The 19,704-nt window shown below is 46.6% G+C and overlaps 1 protein-coding gene across 4 annotated transcripts in view; it reads left to right on the plus strand.

The window, feature by feature from the left end:
• Window positions 1-972: 972 nt before the first annotated feature.
• Window positions 973-19,704, plus strand: part of trrap (transformation/transcription domain-associated protein) — a gene marked incomplete at both ends in the record, with an annotated part of 72,742 nt that continues 54,010 nt past the window's right edge. For 3 of the 4 annotated variants that reach the window (XM_080542210.1, XM_080542212.1, XM_080542213.1), the window contains 26 exons: window positions 973-1,093; window positions 1,667-1,716; window positions 2,848-2,958; window positions 3,706-3,810; window positions 3,950-4,033; window positions 4,171-4,227; window positions 4,542-4,667; window positions 5,223-5,300; window positions 5,427-5,515; window positions 6,314-6,410; window positions 6,569-6,707; window positions 6,888-6,966; window positions 7,984-8,218; window positions 8,692-9,034; window positions 9,510-9,607; window positions 9,884-10,078; window positions 11,327-11,518; window positions 11,671-11,836; window positions 12,533-12,789; window positions 13,235-13,435; window positions 15,567-15,718; window positions 16,842-17,041; window positions 17,231-17,448; window positions 17,725-17,922; window positions 18,094-18,354; window positions 19,535-19,696. In XM_080542210.1, the coding sequence (XP_080398336.1) occupies window positions 973-1,093; window positions 1,667-1,716; window positions 2,848-2,958; window positions 3,706-3,810; window positions 3,950-4,033; window positions 4,171-4,227; window positions 4,542-4,667; window positions 5,223-5,300; window positions 5,427-5,515; window positions 6,314-6,410; window positions 6,569-6,707; window positions 6,888-6,966; window positions 7,984-8,218; window positions 8,692-9,034; window positions 9,510-9,607; window positions 9,884-10,078; window positions 11,327-11,518; window positions 11,671-11,836; window positions 12,533-12,789; window positions 13,235-13,435; window positions 15,567-15,718; window positions 16,842-17,041; window positions 17,231-17,448; window positions 17,725-17,922; window positions 18,094-18,354; window positions 19,535-19,696 (4,014 nt within the window). The remainder of the gene's footprint in view (window positions 1,094-1,666; window positions 1,717-2,847; window positions 2,959-3,705; window positions 3,811-3,949; window positions 4,034-4,170; window positions 4,228-4,541; window positions 4,668-5,222; window positions 5,301-5,426; window positions 5,516-6,313; window positions 6,411-6,568; window positions 6,708-6,887; window positions 6,967-7,983; window positions 8,219-8,691; window positions 9,035-9,509; window positions 9,608-9,883; window positions 10,079-11,326; window positions 11,519-11,670; window positions 11,837-12,532; window positions 12,790-13,234; window positions 13,436-15,566; window positions 15,719-16,841; window positions 17,042-17,230; window positions 17,449-17,724; window positions 17,923-18,093; window positions 18,355-19,534; window positions 19,697-19,704) is intronic. The other variant, XM_080542211.1, reaches the window with a different exon arrangement.

Raw genomic sequence — 19,704 nt, forward strand, 5'->3', positions numbered from 1 at the left:
AAATGCAAAGATACATGTATAATGCGGTGGGATACAAACTCATATGCCGAGTACGCTCGAGCGGATGCCACAGAGGTACTGTTTCCTGTCAGTGCTAGTCGGTAAGTTCAAATGGGATGACGGCTTTTTACATGATTTTTAAGTGAAATATGCTATCTATACTGTTTTGCATGCTCGTTTGTTGACATTGAAGTTCTAAGCCCGCAAAGTTGTCAGAAAAAACGCAACGCTTCTTGTTTTTGTCCATGTAGCAGCCTGACAGGGATGCAAGGGGTTAGCGCGAGCAGTTTCTTTCTTTGGGATGCTAACTAGCCAACTGGCTAACTAGCCAGTCTTTGTTACACAATTTCATGATCGCGTTAGAAGTTTATTTTAGCACGTGCAATTCATAGCACAGATAACATACATAGTTCTCCAGTTTAGAAAGAGACATTTCTTGATGCCTATCTATCTGTTAATTATTTAGTTTGTAGTTATTGCATGGCAAAATTGTTCTAGCATGCGATTATTGATGATGTCATCTTTATGCGCTTGACTTGAACGAGAGGCGTGTAGCGGCTTTGGTGTATTTTTCTGAAGATTTGGCAGGTTATTAAGCCCGCTAGTATACATTTGCTCATTGACCAGCTTGAAAGTGATTAATATAACTGGTCGCTAATATGTATAACGTTAGAGGGCGAGCGTTAGCTAACTAGTTATCAAAGTCAAGTTTGCATGCATGCGAGTGTTAATTATTGCTGCTGGTAGTTTTTTAAATGTATTTATTGCTTCTTGACAGAACCCTTTCCAGTTAAATTACTTTTACATCAGTTGAATCGTATTTTTTGTCTCCCTAGTACCGCATATTTACTTATGAGATGTGTCCAACGCAAACACTGAAGTTCCCTATCCTCGCTGTTTTCTTGCATAGAGCACACATGCATTCTCTGTGAGATTGGTGCAGACGCCTGTCTGCCCTAGCCCATTGCAACCATGTCCCTCCCGGCGGGAACCATGGCCTTCGTGCCCACCCCCAGCCCCACCGTGGTGGACCAGACCACCCTCATGAAGAAGTACCTGCAGTTCGTGGCAGCCCTCACGGACAACAACACACGTAAGTGAATCATAATCATACACAAGGGATTGTAAATAATAACTAACAGCACTGTCCTTGGCGTCAGCCTGATAATTTATTTGGACATTAAGGAAATGTCTCAATTTGGTACCCTGGCTTGCAGTTACCTACCTGGTCGGCGATGAGAAATAGGTAGCCTAACAGTGTATGTATAAGAGCAATTATCAGCAGGGGCTCTGTGATGAGAGTGATACGCTTTAGTCCAGTAAAAGGTACGTGTGTTTGTGAGAGTGCAAATGGGATTGAGTGTGAGTGTGTCTGTTTATGTACCTATATGAAACTGGGCGCTGAAAGTATAACTGATAAGATCTGAGAGCCCTTGCTGTGATGGCCAACATTGTAATATTATATTATATAATATATGCCGTTTAGCTGCATTGCAGCGAGTACATACATTTTTCAGTGTGTATTGTCCCAGCGAGAATCGAACCAACAACCTAAGCGTTGTTAGCTCAATGCTCTACCAACTGAACCACAGAGGACCACATTGTGATGGCCATGCTGATGTAGGTGTCTCTGTTTAATGCTTTTTCTCCCCCCCCCAACCCCCAGCTGATGAGACCAAGCTGAAGATGATGCAGGAGGTGAGCGAGAACTTTGAGGTGAGTTTGAATAATGGTTTTGTCTCAATACTGTTAAACGGCCTCCTTCATTTCTCTTCTTTTTGTTAAAGAGGATTCTTTTTCCAATATTTTTGGTATCTTTCTCATCAGCCCACTATTCATATGGTCCCAACATTTAATTACTTTGTGCATACAAACCTCATGATATATACTCGTTGTGAGCTCAAATTGACTTCCTGGAAGAGCCTCGAAGTGATGTTTTTAGTGTCAAAACGTATCATCATGAGACTGTTATAGGAAGTCAATCTAAGCTTGCTAATAGGATATCTATGTGGCTATTTATAATGCTATTTTTTTATCACTTTAATGATAATCATGGAAATGTGATTGTAGTTAGAGACCAATCCAGTTCGAATCCACAGTATCAGTGCTATTGAGGTTAAAGAGATGCAGAATGGAAAAAATAGGCAAAATAGGTGACGGTTTGAAGGAAAAATAGGTGACGGTGTATAGGAGCAATCATCAGCAGGGGCTCTGTGATGAGAGCGATATGCTTTAGTCCAGCAAAAGGTACGTGTGTTTGTGAGAGTGTAAATGTGATTGAGTGTGAGTGTGTCTGTTTATGTACCTATATGAAACTGGGCGCTGAAAGTATAACTGATAAGATCTGAGAGCCCCTGCTGAGACCAGATAGATTCTGGCGACCAGGCAGGTACTGTAGGTTTAGGTTACATTACATTTTTGGCATTTAGCAGATGCCTTTTTCCCAGGCAACTTACAAGAAATACATTTGTCTAAGTAAGTGAATCATCTATCCCTCAGACATCATAAGAAAAAGAAATATATGCCAGGACCAGGGGCCATTGGCAGTCACAATGCTAGAAGAAGGAAGAACTACAAACATTTTTATAATACAGAAGATAGTGGGGATGAATAGGTCTTTAGTAGGGACGGTTAAGATGTAGGTGTCCCTGTTTAATGCTAGGAAAAAGAAAAAGTAATATGATGGAGTTGGAGACCAATCCATTTCAATTGCCTACAGTATCAGTGCTATTGATGTAAATGAGATGCAGAAAAGGAGGTGTTTAAGCTTATCTTTTTTCTATAGTAGTGAATTACATTAGGATTATGACTGGCATCTTTCAAGATCAGTGCTTTTTTCTCTTTCAGAATGTGACGTCCTCACCTCAGTACTCCACGTTCTTGGAGCACATCATCCCTCGTTTCCTCACCTTCCTCCAGGATGGAGAAGTACAGTTCCTACAGGAGAAACCCACACAGGTAACTGACTGAAGCTGAGGCAGGGGCCCTGTTGGAAATGTACAATATTCTATAGGCCTCTCACCTTTTACCCATCATTTGTATCCTGTACACAACACAGAGACACAACATCAGGTGCGAGGGAAAACAGCCTCCAAGGCCAAATTCCATTGGAAGTCTATATACTTCTCGTCTATATACTTTTCTCTTGCAGATGAGACCTAGAGAGAGAAAGAACCTGCTCGCCTGAAACCCTTACAACATCGACTTTTCACATCCTTTTTAATACATCTTTTTAAATCAACAATTTAAATTCCTTTTTAACATCCAATAAAACACCCTCTCTCCAAAAGAGGGTGGGTGACCTTCAGATCTGTTTTTGTTGCTGAGGAAGAAATTACACGACTATCTAACAGTCCTTTCACTTGACTAACTTTAGTTAGTGTTGTAGTTGTAGGTGTTGACTAACTTTAGTTAGTGTTGTAGGTGTAGGTGTTGACTAATTTTAGTTATTGTTGTAGGTGTAGGTGTTGACTAACTTTAGTTGAGCAGGCTCTAGCTGAGATGTGTGTAGCTGATACAAAAGAAACATTGTTTCAACACCTCTCTAACTCATATTTAAAAAGGCGTCAGTGTGTCTATTTTTACATAGACCTGTGTTGGTTGTTTTACTGTCTTTATCATTTATAAACAACCTCACATTTTATATTTGTTACTGAAAGGTGTTTTATGATGCATGTGGACTTCAATATTTGGTCTTTGTTGCAGCAACTGAGGAAGTTGGTTCTGGAGATCATCCACCGTATACCCACCAATGAGCACCTGCGGCCGCATACCAAGAACGTCCTGTCTGTTATGTTCCGCTTTCTCGAGGTACAATACTAAAGCAAATACCTTTCCAGTATATAGCACTTGACATTATGTTGTCTTTACTCCTGTGTAGTAACAGTGGAATTGCTTCTAATAACAATACTGTAGCATGTTTGCTCAATGGTCACATTCTGTGTTTCAGATTGAGAGTGAAGAGAACGTTCTGATATGCCTGCGCATCATCATTGAGCTCCACAAGCAGTTCCGCCCCCAGATCTCTCAAGAGGTGAGAGGCTGTTTTACTCACCCATAGATATTATCCACTTACAGATAAACTTCCTGCGTTTGTATGGCCACAGCTTCATTCTGAGCAGTTGGATTTGGACTTAGATTAATTTATTGGTTTTAATCCTTTGTTCACAGATTCATCACTTTCTGGACTTTGTGAAGCAGATCTACAAAGAGCTTCCCAAAGTTGTGGTAAGAGGAAGGAGCAGCAGAGCGTTTATTGAGCTGGCATACATGAGGTGTTTTTGCATCCTTAAAAAATGTCTCCACATCTTTCTTCTCTATTTATTAGAATTAGAGTTCTTCTTATTGCATAAGATAATAATAGTATATTTGCACATACAGGAAATTGACTTGGTGTGGGTTGATGCATAGGACATAAAGATAAAAGCAACAATATAATAAAAACAACAATGTAATAACAACAATACATAAGCAAAACTAGTAAAAAAAAAAAGACTAAAACTAATATAGATTACATCATCCCTCTCTCCTCTCTCCCTCAGGCCCGCTACTTTGAGAATCCTCAGGTGATTGCTGACAACACAGTGCCTTCTCCAGAGATGGTGGGGATGATCACATCAGTGTTGGTGAAGACCGCTCCTGAGAGGGAGGACAGTGAAACACGCACAGTGAGTTCTAACCCCTACCACCTCACTGTTCTGCCTCTTACCACCACTGGGTGGCGCACATGCCCCATTATATTACATTGACCAAGCATCTCAGGCCTCACCAGCTCTGTTCTAATACCTAAAAAAAAAGTCTTACACCAGACTGAGTAGGTGGAAGCAAAGTTTGGCACTCACTATCAGGTCATGTGTATGTATAAGAGCAATTATCAGAAGGGGCTCTGTGATGAGAGTGATACGCTTTAGTCCAGTAAAAGGTACGTGTGTTTGTGAGAGTGCAAATGTGATTGAGTGTGAGTGTGTCTGTTTATGTACCTATGAAACTGGGCGCTGAAAGTATAACTGATAAGATCTGAGAGCCCCCCTGCTGTGATGGCCAACATTGTAATAATATATGCCGTTTAGCTGCATTGCAGTGAGTACATACATTTTTCAGTGTATATTGTCGTAGGTGAGTAGGTGAAAGCAAAGTTCTTCTACGTGGCACTCACTATCAGGTCATGTAAAATCGATGATGCCTGTACCATTATGATGATCTGTGCTTGCTTGTTTCTCCAGCATACTATCATCCCGCGGGGCTCCCTCTCTCTCAAAGTTCTGGCAGAGCTACCCATCATAGTGGTGCTGATGTACCAGGTGAGTGCACAGTCGACACCAACTCAATGGTGCGTATGTACCAGGTAACTGGATGTGCCGGTTATGTCAAGGCTACTGCATTTGTGGTGCTCACAGGTGTGTGTGTGCCTGCTCCCCTCTCTACAGCTGTACAAACTGAACATCCACAATGTGGTGTCGGAATTTGTGCCCCTCATCATGAACACCATCATGCTGCAAGTTTCTCCTCAGGCCAGGTTAGTCGTGTGTGTGTGTGTGTGTGTGAGAGTGCAGGGATTAAAGTTCTCCGTCGCTACGACGGATTTCCGTCAATTTATTCCAAGTTGCGACGGATTTATTACAAGTTGTGACGGATTTTACCTGGTGTAATATGATTTGCAGAGGCATACAATCTATTTTGATGTTGGTAATTAGGTATATAAATGATATATAGCCTATATAGCCTACATATAGGCCTGTATTGGCTACAACTATGCGACAGTAACTTGCAGCGGGGTGCACTGACGCTGAACCCCTCATAGTGATAAGTAGGTGGACATGGTGTGTGCTGCTGAAATAGCCGACATGCGGTGTGTGGTTTGAAAAAAGTAACGCCAGCTCAGTAAATCATTCAAACAACGTTGTTGAGAATCACAACACAAACTCGCTATTCAAGCCAAAATACTGCAACGCAATGGATTGGACTGCTACCTAGTTAACTAGAACACTACTTTACATTGTTAGCAGGCTCACAAAACAAGCTGAGTTAGTTGACTAGCGATGTGTCATTGATTTTCTACAACGCGGAAATGTATTCACATTTTTCGAAAGAAAAGTCAAAGCATTAGAAGTTCGTAAAACGGAAAATCGCACGCGCGCTTTGCGCACGGAAAGCCACCGGCCCCGATTTGGCCAGAATTTTTTTTTCCGTCAGGAGAATTTTTTTTTGCTTTAATCTCTGAGAGTGTGAGATTGTGTGTGTTTCATTAATTTTACTTGCAAAATGATTTTTCATTTACAACACTGTTCAATTAACCCTAATATTTATATTCCAGGCAACACAAGCTGTATAATAAGGAGCTGTATGCAGACTTCATTGCGGCTCAGATCAAGACGCTGTCCTTTCTGGCCTACATCATTCGCATATACCAGGTACAAGCTTTGTGTAGCATCCTCAATTGCAGCATTTGATAGTACTCCATTTAAATTCTTAAAACATCCATGCATGTTTCAAAATGTAAGTCTCCCATTTAGTTTCTTCAAAAGTCTTTATAAACCATCCTCTCTCCACTCTCTCTGTCTGTCATCAGGACCTGGTGGGGAAGTACTCCCAGCAGATGGTGAAGGGCATGCTGCAGCTGCTGTCCAATTGCCCATCGGAGACGGCTCACCTGCGCAAAGAGCTCCTCATCGCAGCCAAACACATCCTCACCACTGACCTGCGCAGTCGTACGTACTCACACACACACACACACACACACACACACACACACACACACACACACACACACACACACACACACACACACATTCTCTCCTACACTTAATCATGTTTCTCTCCTACACTTAATCATGTTTCTCTCCTACACTTAATCATGTTCTGACAGTTGGTTTTGTCTTTTGCTGCAGAGTTCATCCCTTGCATGGACAAACTTTTTGATGAGTCCATACTTATCGGCTCTGGCTACACTGCTCGGGAAACACTGAGGTAAGCGTCTGTGCGTCTGTGCGTGTGTGTGAGAAAGTGTGTGTGCTCTTGCTAGTGTTCATTTATGTCAATACCCCCCCCTGTGTGGTTGATTGCACCTCCAGGTGCAGATTAAATAGCTAAAGGTGGGTCAGTAGAATACTAATTGACTGGATTTAAATGCTTTCTAAGTGGTTAGGGAGACTGGTGCACTGCAGAGCTCTGCCTGTCAGCCTGTCAACCTCACCCCCACCATAAGGGGGCAAGCTGTCCAGGCAATGTCAGACAACGCTCTCCAGGTAGACCTGAACCCCCCCTCCCCACCCCACCAACCATCATATCTCATTAGCACACATGTGAAATAAACTCAGGTGATAAGACCTGGCAGCACTATTAGTGTCAGTAATTCTCTTTCTCTCTCCCATTCTCTCTCTCCCTTGCAGGGCTGGAGGAAGTAGAAATGGGAAGACAGGCTCATTGTAATGCATGGCATGGAATCAGGAACGGTATCAAACATGTTTCTTTGATACCGTTCCTCATACCTTTCCTCATTCTATTCCATGCATTACAGCGAGCCCGTCCTCAGATTTGGCCCTCCCTCAGCCTCCCCTGCTCCCTCTCCTACATGAATGGGTTTCAGCTGAACCAAATTCAGCCCACGTTATTAGTGCCATGTCAAACTCGTGATCCTGTGGGTCAGTGGTTTTCAATGTCGGCTCCTCTAGGATCAGTGAACAAGCAGCATTTTAATCCGGACGCTGGTGGTTTTTGAGCCGATGCTTTTTTGTTAGAGAACCCGCCTGTTCTTTCTCAGCACGGAAATAAGAATCTTTTAGCCTGGGTCATAGAGAGGCTTCAAGGAAAAGGAACTGACATTTAATGTGAAATGTATAGGCCTAACCCGAAGACGGTTTACTAAGGGTATCCTCAGTGAAATATTAAAAGGGAAAGCTGTCTTCACCCTTTTCTTTTTCCTTTTCATACCCCCCAAAACACCACATTTGAAACACTGATTCAACTCTGCTCTCTGAATCCCAGACCCCTGGCGTACAGCACGCTGGCTGACCTGGTGCACCACGTGCGTCAGAACCTGCCCCTGACGGACCTGTCGCTGGCCGTGCAGCTCTTCGCCAAGAACATCGATGACGAGTCCCTGCCCAGCAGCATCCAGACCATGTCCTGCAAACTGCTGCTCAACCTGGTGGACTGCATCCGCTCCAAGAGCGAACAGGAGAATGGCAACGGGCGAGACATACTGATGAGGATGCTGGAGGTGAGAAATGGAGAGATAAGAGAGAGGTGGGGTGTGGTTGGTTTGCCGGGAGTTAAGAAGGAAGGAAGAAGAGAGGGACATGCTGATGAGGATGCTAGAGGTGATAGAGGGAGGTAAGGAGGAGGGGGGGTTGATATGCTGGGAGTTAAGAAGGAAGGAAAGAGAGAGGGAGATACTGAGGAGGTTACCTGAGGTGAGAGAGAGAGCGAGAGAGAGAGAGAGAGAGAGAGAGAGAGAGAGAGAGAGAGAGAGAGAGAGAGAGAGAGAGAGGGGGAGGGGGACAGACATGCTGTGAGGTAAGAGAGACAGGTGCATACTCTTGGGAATACTGGAGGTGAGACCAACGGGTCAAGACTGAAATGTAAGGAGGGGAACAACATCCTGGGAGGCAGCACGACACAAAGGCGGTTCCTCTAAGTGTCATGCTGTATGACTCGTAAGTATGAGTCCTAAATCTCTCCCTCTCCTATCAGGTGTTTGTGTTGAAGTTCCACACCATCGCGCGCTACCAGCTGGTCACCATCTTCAAGAAGTGCAAGCCCCAGTCCGAGATGGGTGTGGTCGACACTGCGACATTACCCGGGGTCCCGGCCACCCCTACGGTGGCCGCCCCGGCCCTCCCGGCCCTCCCTCCTTCTGCGCCCCCCACCCCCGTCACCCCCGCGCCTCCCTCCACGGGCGCCAGCGTGGACCGGCCGGGGGAGAAGGAGGACAAGCAGACGTTCCAGGTGTCAGACTGCCGCAGCCTGGTGAAGACCCTGGTCTGTGGGGTGAAGACCATCACCTGGGGGATCACCTCCTGCAAGGCTCCCGGAGGTGAGAAATCAATAGATATGTCTGTTGAGTACTCTGAGATGCGATACTGTTGTGGTGTTTGTATGTGGTGTACATGGAAGGACAAGATTGGCACCAAGATGCCAGTAATTGCTCCCATCTCTATTACCTATTGTAAAGCACTTTGATGTAAAGTGCTATACAAATAAAGTTATTATTATTATATCTCAATAGACAATGAAAGACGAGACATCACAACCTGCAGAATGTATACAAAACGGGTGACAAAATTGTCAGTAAATTACTGCAAACTACTCAAATCTACTTTTGCTAGCAGTCATAACGGTGACATCTGTCTCCTAAAATGATAAACGTCTCCAGTGATTGTTTCCATTCTGCAGTACGTGACATAGAGATTTTTATGGTGATAGGGAGACCTTGAAGAGAATTTCTAACTTTTGCCCAGGATAAAGTGACATCTAACCTCTCTCCTGTGTGTGTTTGTCTTGTCTTCTAGAGGCCCAATTCATCCCCAACAAGCAGCTGCAGCCCAAGGAGACCCAGATCTACATCAAGCTGGTGAAGTATGCCATGCAGGCCCTGGACATCTACCAGGTACGACTGCCAGCGCACAGCCAACCTGAACCAGTAGTGGATTATCTAATATGGATGGACTCTCCTTGGCAGTGTCAATCAATGAAACAATTAGCCTCACTAGTAAACAAACCTGCCTTTGGGAGCCGTGCCTTATGAGAAATGCAATGTGTTTGGATTCCAAGGCAATTTGTTTAGTGAATACATTTCAAATACATCCACTCCACTGTTTGATTTCTAAGTACCTCAGGACAGTTATACAGGGTATAACAGCGCCCAATCCCCCCTCATGGCTAGGTACAGATTGCCAACAACCAGCAGACTTACATCCGCGTGGCCAACTGTCAGACGGTCCGGATGAAGGAGGAGAAAGAGGTGCTTGAGCACTTCGCTGGAGTCTTCACCATGATGAACCCCCTCACCTTCAAAGAGATCTTCCAGACCACCGTGCCCTACATGGTGGAGAGGATCTCCAAGAACTACGCCCTGCAGGTGACCAACTGAACTTCCTCTCTCTAGCTCAGTTATTGGTCACACAGGGGTATGTCTTTAAAACTAGGGAATGAAATGAATTTGAAAGCAATGTGTATTAGCACACTCATATACTAGCTGGAGTAAACCCCTGCTTGTTCACTGTGCATGTGCAAAGTAGGTGACGGTGTATAGGCTCAATCATCAGCAGGGGCTCTGTGATGAGAGCGATACGCTTTAGTCCAGCAAAAGGTACGTGTGTTTGTGAGAGAGTGTAAATGGGATTGAGTGCGAGTGTGTCTGTTTGTGTACCTATATGAAACTGGGCGCTGAAAGTATAACTGATAAGATCTGAGAGCCCCTGCTGAGACCAGATAGATTGTGGCGGCCAGGCAGGTTTCTAATCGCTCATTAAGGATGGACGACAGCAGACTGAACCCAAAACAATTTATAATGAAGTGAGATGAAACATTAGATTATTGATGGCCATTATCAAAGGCAAACTCAATGTACAAAGGTAGGGCTGACTGGTGCCCCGCGGTGGTGTAGCGGTCTAAGCACTGGCCACTAGTGCAAGTTGCCCACCGGGGACTGGGATCGTATCCCAGCTCGCCAGATCCGGATATGGCTGGGGCACACACGGGGAGCGACATATTGGGCGGCCGCTCCCGAGGGCGGTATAGGAGTAGTTCCGGACAAGGATCCGTCGCGCAACACCGCCCCCGTCTGGTGCTGGAGTAACGGTACTGGGCTCGAGGAGCCAGTCAGCTAGTCTGCCTGGCGCCCTCCTCTGGGACTGCCGGCCACGGGGTCGTGCGGCGGATCCTACGCAATAGGCAGGGGATAATTGGATGCTAGGTTGGGTTCAATTGGCTACCAAATTGGGTGAAAAAGGGGATAAAATCTGAAAAAACAAATTTTAAAATAAAAAAAGATAGGGCTGACTGTAGCAGCGCCGCGGTAGAGACGCACTTAGAGCCGTAAGAAAAACAAGCTTCCAGTAGAGACGCTCTAAAAAGTCCATCCAGCAAAAGTTCCACCATGCACACGAGCCGCTGAGGTAAGGTCGGTGGTGAGGTTTAGGTGTAAGGGAGACATATTAGTTTACAATGCAGATTTTCCTCAAACATCAGACAATTATCTAAATGAATTATCATGAGCAGATTGTACAGAATTTCAGCAATGCAGTGACGATATAGCTTAACTGTAATGGATGACTCACAGTTATCCAACCATCATGTCAACATCATCACCGCCTTGTTATTCCAGATCGTGGCGAACTCGTTCCTGGCTAACCTGTCCACTTCGGCTCTCTTCGCTACCATCCTTGTGGAGTATCTGCTGGAGAGGCTCCCTGAGATGGGCTCCAACGTGGAGCTGTCCAACCTCTACCTCAAACTCTTCAAACTGGTGTTTGGCTCTGTGTCCCTTTTCGCCGCAGAGAACGAACAGATGCTCAAGGTTAGAGACTCTTTTACGAGCCGTACCTTTATGTGTTACAGTGTTCGGTTAGACTACGTTGTTGTTTGTGGAAATGTCATGTTTGCCTGAAAAGACAGTCAAGCTTGTGTTGAAAGGCACTAACAGTATGCGTCCCCGTCCCCTTTCCTCAGCCCCACCTGCACAAGATCGTGAACAGCTCCATGGAGCTGGCCCAATCCGCTAAGGAGCCCTACAACTACTTCCTACTTCTCAGGGCTCTCTTCCGCTCCATTGGAGGAGGCAGCCATGATCTCCTCTACCAGGAGTTCCTGCCCCTCTTACCAAACCTGCTACAGGGTAGGTTGCACGGCACTAATACGACCATGTGTATTAGCACACTCGTATACTAGCTGGAGTAAACCCCTGCTTGTTCACACTGAGCATGTGCAAAGTAGGTGACGGTGTATAGGCGCAATCATCAGCAGGGGCTCTGTGATGAGAGCGATACGCTTTAGTCCAGCAAAAGGTACGTGTGTTTGTGAGAGTGTAAATGGGATTGAGTGCGAGTGTGTCTGTTTGTGTACCTATATGAAACTGGGCGCTGAAAGTATAACTGATAAGATCTGAGAGCCCCTGCTGAGACCAGATAGATTGTGGCGGCCAGGCAGGTTTCTAATCGCTCATTAAGGATGGATGACAGCAGACTGAACCCAAAACAATTTATAATAAAGTGAAATGAAACATTAGATTATTGATGGCCATTATCAAAGGCAAACTCAATGTACAAAGGTAGGTTGCACAGCACGAATACACCCTCTATAGAAACAAGTATAGATGTTAGATAGATTATGTACATAGATTATGTACTGCATTATGTACTGCAGTTGTCACATGTCCAGACTGACCTGGACATTTGGATGCAGTTTACTTTTTGAACAATGTCCCTCTGTGCAAGTGTACTCTGATGGATGTTGGAACTGCACCTGCAAAGTTCTTTCTTGAACTGATGGGACTGTGTTAATCTCGCATTTGAACGTCCTCTCCTGGGCTCAGGGTTGAACATGCTCCAAAGCGGCCTGCACAAGCAGCACATGAAGGACCTGTTTGTGGAGCTGTGTCTGACGGTGCCGGTGCGCCTCAGCTCCCTGCTGCCCTACCTGCCCATGCTGATGGACCCTCTGGTGTCGGCCCTCAACGGCTCCCAGACGCTCGTCAGCCAGGGCCTGCGCACTCTGGAGCTGTGTGTGGACAACCTGCAGCCGGACTTCCTCTACGACCACATTCAGCCCGTCAGAGCCGAACTCATGCAGGTGAGCTAACTAGGACACGCCTATGTCTTTAAAACTAGGGAATTAAATGAATTTGAAAGCAATGTGTATTAGCAGCACACTCATATACTAGCTGGAGTTAAACCCCTGCTTGTTCACTGAGCATGTGCAAAGTAGGTGACGGTGTATAGGCACAATCATCAGCAGGGGCTCTGTGATGAGAGCGATACGCTTTAGTCCAGCAAAAGGTACGTGTGTTTGTGAGAGTGTAAATGGGATTGAGTGTGAGTGTGTCTGTTTGTGTACCTATATGAAACTGGGCGCTGAAAGTATAACTGATAAGATCTGAGAGCCACATGCCCTAACTACTTAACCTGCAGCCATACTCCCATCACTCATCAGACACAAGGCATTTCAACACACTTTACCTTTTGTATGACTTTACCTTTTGTACCTTTTTGTCCCCCCCCCTCCCCGTCATCTCCAGGCACTGTGGAGGACTCTGCGTAACCCTGCGGAGACCATCTCCCATGTGGCATACCGGGTGCTGGGGAAGTTTGGCGGCAGCAACAGGAAGATGCTGAAGGAGTCCCAGAGGCTGCAGTATGTGGTAACGGAAGTGCAGGGCCCAAGCATCAAGGCAGAGTTTACTGACTGCAAGGCCTCTATCCAGCTCCCCATGGAGAAGGTACGACTGCCACCGTTACGGCACTTAACTCAATTGTTTCACAAAAAAACATTTGGTTTGGAAGGGAGCATCAAGACGTTCGAAGATACTTCCTGCTTTCATGGAATGTTTGTTATCGTGCCAGCAACCGGGACGTTGGGTTGTCTTGAGGTGAAAGCACTCGAGCGAAAACAATTAGTCATGAATTTGTCTTTGAATGATGTGTCAGGAAAAACAAACAGAGGAATCATCCTATCGTCATCCTAGACGCAACTTCTAAACCCTACACTCCATGCTGCGCCATCGTGCCCTTCTTCCAGCTTTAGATTTCAAACAACACAAAGAGAACAGGGAACAGTTGGAAGTGGTAGAATACGTGTGATTGTTCTTTTCAGAAAATAATGAATCCTTGTCAGAGGGCAGTCTCGGTGAGAGGAGACAGTGTCTTCCCCAGGTAATTAAATACATCATCAGGCCCTACGCCGCTCCTCATCGCCAGTCCCTAATCAATCTGCCTGGCCCGCCATGACGGGATTATTTACTCTCACTAATGGCTGCTCTCTCTCTCTCTTGTCTGCCGCTAGCAACGGCCCAGGCACAACACACACTGTCATCTCTGTAATTGCGTTGCTTCTCCAAGATGGATGCCACTGATAGCGTCCCCAACCTCCCCCCCCCCCCCCACCATCACCACCACCTTGCTCGTCCGCTCTCTCTCCTTCTTCCCCTCTCTCCCCCCCCTCTCCGGTGGTGTAATTTCATTAGCATTCTCAGGTCTGATGTGAGTGCTCGAGGCTGCAGATGCTCTCAGGGCCCATAACTTGGCTCTGTCTCTTCAGATTAGACCAGGTGTTGGGCTCATCACGTCTACTGCCTGGGACTAACTCCCGTTTCTGTCTCTGCCGGGGACAAACAGGGAATCCACAAATACACACACACACTCTCCCCCGAAGCAGCTCACTTAACTTGTCAAACATGGTGCCGCATCTCACACGGTGCATGCGTGTGCCTGGGTTGATATCGGCCCACGTGCAGACACTGCCTCTGTGATCACTCCTCTGTGCTTGTGTGGCGGACTTTCAATTAGTTTGCCTTGGATTTGACTAAAACATGCCCTTTACAGCAACATTGATAATCAAATGGATTGATTGACATGATTACACATTATAGTGTGAGTCATGTAGCTTATTTCTTATTACTTATAGGCTTTTCCCACATCACAGTCTATTTGTGTCCTAAAGAACTTCTGGTCAGCATGTTGACACTTGGTGATAAATGTCATGGGTTGGGTTGGTGGACCTTAAACCCCCTGTGCCATGTTCCCCGAAGGACAGGTGCTCTATCTGAAAGGTCATAAGCGGTTGAAAAATGACATGGCTTTCACAGGGAGGCCTCAACGGAACGCTCTGTGTGTGTGAACAAGGTCAGGTGACATTTATTATAATGTCTCACATCTCACCATGGCAACGCCGTGGCACAGCGCATTCCCCACGGAAATATTTTCATCTTTTTTTTTTGCCCACCCTGTTGTCCTCTCTATTTTGTTGTTGTCGTTTCCTTCTCTTCCTTCTTTCAAGGGAGCTCGGCTTTTCAAAGGGCAACACATATTTTCAGCTCTATTCATCCTAAATAAATAAATATATATATATCTTTTTTTTCCAAAGTTTGTGTACTTCGGTTTGATCTATTGAGAGCATGTCTCTGCAGCGTAGTTCCATGCTGACAGGTCTACAATTCAATTATGCAGTCTCCTCTTCAGCTCTCCTCCTCACCAGACACGTCCAGCCTTCTTGCTCCTCTCTGAGTGGCGTTAATTAGTTCATTTTCTGCCTCTTAAGTATCCGTCCGCTTTCGCTTGTCAGCTCATAATCTGGCACTTTTAATGGTCTCTGCTCGCCAGCGGAAACAGCCTTTCTCATTATATGACAGGCCACTGTGAGCTGCCTCAGCCACGAGTTAAACACACACTCCCTGCCCTGTTCCACGTAGCAGGGCTCACTTTAACAGGCTAGTAGCTTTGATAATAAAAAAAGGTTATCGACTTTCCTCAGCTGAAGAAAGATAAGTTTACGTTTGTATTATTTGGGGGTTAATGTTAACCGTTGGTCGTTCATGTTAAGTGTGACTATTTATTTGGATTGTGTCTTCCCAGGCGATTGAGACCGCTCTGGACTGCCTGAAGAGTGCCAACACTGAGCCCTACTACCGCCGGCAGGCCTGGGAGGTCATCAAGTGCTTCCTGGTGACCATGACCAGCCTGGATGACAACAAACACGCGCTGTACCAGCTCTTGGCACACCCCAAGTGAGGACGCGCACACACACACACAATCTGTTGTCCTGACAACTCGGGACCTCCCCCTTTTAACCTTGACAGCCCCCCCTGTGACCCCACTGCACCCCAGCCCCCCCCCCCCCCCCCCCCCCTCCAATCACATGCTCCATCTCCCGGCCACATGCTGCCTCATCAGCTCTGACTCAAGTGTTGAAGCGGCTAATTACTCTCACACACTTAGGCTTCACTGCAAGGGAAAAAGAGAGAGAGAGAAAGAGGGATGAAATGGAGGGCAGAAGTGAGGGTCGCATTACCATCATTGATCCCCGGGCAGGGGCTAATTGACTTTCCCCTGTCTGTTTACGCTGTGCTCTACCCCTGCCGCTCACACACACTCTAGCCCGGTCACACACTCCCGCAGAGATAATGAAGTGTGTCAGTTATGATCGGGGGGCCGCGCCCGTCGCCTGCCTCTGTCAGATGTCTTGATTCATGACGTCCTCTTGTTTTTCTCTTCCATCCCTTCATTCTCTCTCCCTCTCTCTCCCTCCCTCCCTCCCTCTCTCTCAGTCTCGCCGGTCGGTCACTGTGAAAAGACCTTTCAAAAATAGAGGCGGAGAGCTTTATTTAATATCGCCCAAATGCCAAGCTCAGAGAATAGAGCTCCCTCGAAGTAGGAGGGCCATGAATGAATGAAAGGGAATTGATCTGGCAGTCTGTCGAACCCCCCCCCTCTTTCCTAAAGCAAAGTCTTTTAAATGGCGATAATGAAATGGAGCAATCCATCAGGCCTGCCCCTGGCATCTGGCATTATAAAACACAAGCTCAAGCATGGAGAAAACAGCCGCTCAATCACGCCACCCTGCCCGTCCCCATCAGCTGGAGTAAATAACACAGCCTCAGAGAGGCAGGCAGGCTGACACCAACCAGCCAGGCACATGGACTAGCTGCCCCCCCCCCCCCCCCCCCCCCCAGCCTTTAAACGCCACTGTTAGAACCAACACACAGAGACATTTCCAATCTCTCCGTCTGTTACCTCAGAATGAAAACAAAGGCAACAGGTGCCGTGTTGGGTATGTTAGACTCTCTACACGATTAATGATTAAATGTCATATGACGTTAATGTTTTGTGTTTGTTGTGTTTGTGCTCCAGTTTCACTGAGAAGTGGATCCCCAGCGTTATCATCTCCCACCGCTACAAGGCCCAGGACACGCCCGCCCGCCGGACCTTTGAGCAGGCGCTGACGGGGGCGTTCATGTCGGCTGTCATTAAGGACCTGCGGCCCAGCGCCCTGCCCTTCGTGGCCAGCCTCATACGGCACTACACCATGGTGGCGGTGGCACAGCAGTGTGGTGAGAGACTGTTCCTCTTCTCTCCCTCTCTCCCTCCGCCATTTCCCTGATGTCCATGTCTGTTGTTCAGTCTTGACATCTCTCTCTCGTGTGCTCTTTTTCTGTCTCATTCTTTCTTTATGTATGTCTGTCACATGATAAGCACTAACTCAATTTATCTCTCTCCCCCTCTGCCTCCCTCCCTCCCAGGTCCATTCCTGCTGCAGTGCTACCAGACGGGCAGCCAGCCCAGCACGGCCATGTTCCACAGTGAGGAGAACGGTTCTAAGGGCATGGACCCGCTGGTTCTGATCGACGCCATCGCCATCTGCATGGCCTATGAGGAGAAGGAGCTGTGTAAGATAGGAGAGGTGGCGCTGGCGGTCATCTTCGACGTGGCGAGCATCATCCTGGGCTCTAAGGAGAGGGTGAGGAGCTCTGGGTTAGAAGGGGGAGAAGTGGAGTCATTTATTTCTCAGCATTAGGGTCAAATTATGAATATTGAATAGAGATTAAGTCTTTGGTTGATTGCCTTGGAGAATTAAGGTTTGTCAAGTATCTGTGGATTTGTTTTTAACTTTTTTCTTTCTGTTCCTCTTCCCATTCATTCCTCCTTCTCCTCCCCCTCTCCCCTTCCTTCCACCTCTCCTCTCTCCGTACCCCCCTTTCTCCCTCCACCTCTCCTTTCTCCCTTCCCTCCGCAGGCGTGCCAGCTCCCTCTGTTCTCCTATATCGTGGAGCGTCTGTGTGCGTGCTGCTACGAGCAGGCCTGGTACGCCAAGCTGGGTGGTGTGGTGTCCATCAAGTTCCTGATGGAGAGACTGCCCCTCATCTGGGTCCTGCAGAACCAGCTGACCTTCCTCAAAGCCCTCCTCTTCGTCATGATGGACCTCACTGGAGAGGTGGGGGGAGATTACACCTGCACACACAAAGGCTATTTGTCCAATGATCAGCATTGTGGAATTTGCTTTGTATTTCTTTTCACTTTTGAATAATCTTCTCTAAAAAAAAAAAGTGTTATTTATGAATGTATTGATAAATAATGTCCTCTAACTTCTCTGCCTGCCCCCCAGGTGTCCAACGGCGCGGTTGCCATGGCGAAGACCACCCTGGAGCAGCTGCTGGTGCGCTGCGCCATGCCCCTGAAGGACGAGGAGAAGACGGACGAGCTCCTAGCCGCCCAGGACAAGTCCTTCCACATGGTGACCCACGACCTGGTGCGGGAGGTTACGTCCCCTAACTCCACAGTCAGGAAGCAGGCCATGCACTCCCTTCAGGTGCTGGCCCAGGTCACGGGGAAGAGCGTCACCATCATCATGGAGCCTCACAAAGAGGTGAGGGTCGGAGTCTGCATGATGCAGTGTCTTGTATGACAGGGCGCTTCATCTAAATCCTCAATCATGAGGCTAAAACTACGAAGACCAATACAATGTACAGTTCACTATTACTTTGTAAGCATACATGGCCTGTAGTAGTAATCGGAGGTGGAGGCCCAATCCCATCTCATTTTCACCCCTACCCCTTGGAGTGCCACTCGCTTTTCGGCTTGCCCCTCTGGTTACAAGGGGTAGTGGTTGAAATCTTCCCCTATGAAATGGGATAACCCTTCAAGACCCTGATACGTCACCAGTAGTATCATAGGAAAGCATGGACGCTCGCGATTCATTCACAACTTTCACACTATCAATCGACCAAACAAGTCCTAAAATAATAAAGAACAATGCTTCATTACCAGGTTCATGACAGAATAGCGGTGCTCTGTAGGGTAGCAACCTGTGCTCCTACCCTGCCAGTCTGCACTGATATTACAGGAGCGGTAACAAGTGCAACAACGCGGCTGGACTGTAGTAACATTTCGGGCATCATATGCCATCCAAGGGGGGAAATGTGACATGGAAATATGTCAAAATGTTGTTTTAATTTAATTGTTGTAATGTTAGATTGCTAGCTAGAAACATCGGTATACTAGCAATGTTTTTGTTATGCTTGTTATAAAGGAAAGGTCTATAAGATAATATTTATGAATCTATATAATATATAATAATAATAATTCTAAGATAATACCATGGTTATCCTAATTTTTAAAATCTTTATTACCGAAGAAAATAATGACATAATTTGTCTTCATTGCTTGTGTGTGCCAGTATCTTGCCAATGATTCGCAAGGCATTCTGGGATTTCGCATAACACTCCGTTTGTAACTCGTTTAGAGAGTGCATCGGAAAAAACAGTTTGGAGGGCTATGTAGCCCTCCCACTTGGCCCTACCCCTACATGCCAACAAGAATTGAGGCCCCCTACCCTACATGTGAACGTGCAAAACTGAGGGGTAGGGGTAAAATGTAGGGCCACGGGGTGAATTGGGATTGGGCCGGAGTCTAGATCTCTCAGCCTTGGTCTGGGTCCAGGATTCTGGTTTTGTCTTCCTATCTGGTGGAGATATCTGTATGTTATTGTATGTAACTCTAACTATCTTTTAACCTTACCCACCGCCCCCTGCCTGTCTTTTCTCCAGGTGTTACAGGACATGGTCCCCCCTAAGAAGCACCTGCTACGCCACCAGCCTGCCAACGCCCAGATCGGCCTGATGGAGGGCAACACCTTCTGCACCACCCTGCAGCCACGCCTCTTCACCATGGACCTCAACGTCATGGAGCACAAGGTCTTCTACACCGAGGTGAGGGG

This window comes from Nansenia antarctica (assembly GCF_963989245.1).
Source record: "Nansenia antarctica genome assembly, chromosome: 11".
NCBI classification, from domain to species: Eukaryota; Metazoa; Chordata; class Actinopteri; order Argentiniformes; family Microstomatidae; genus Nansenia; species Nansenia antarctica.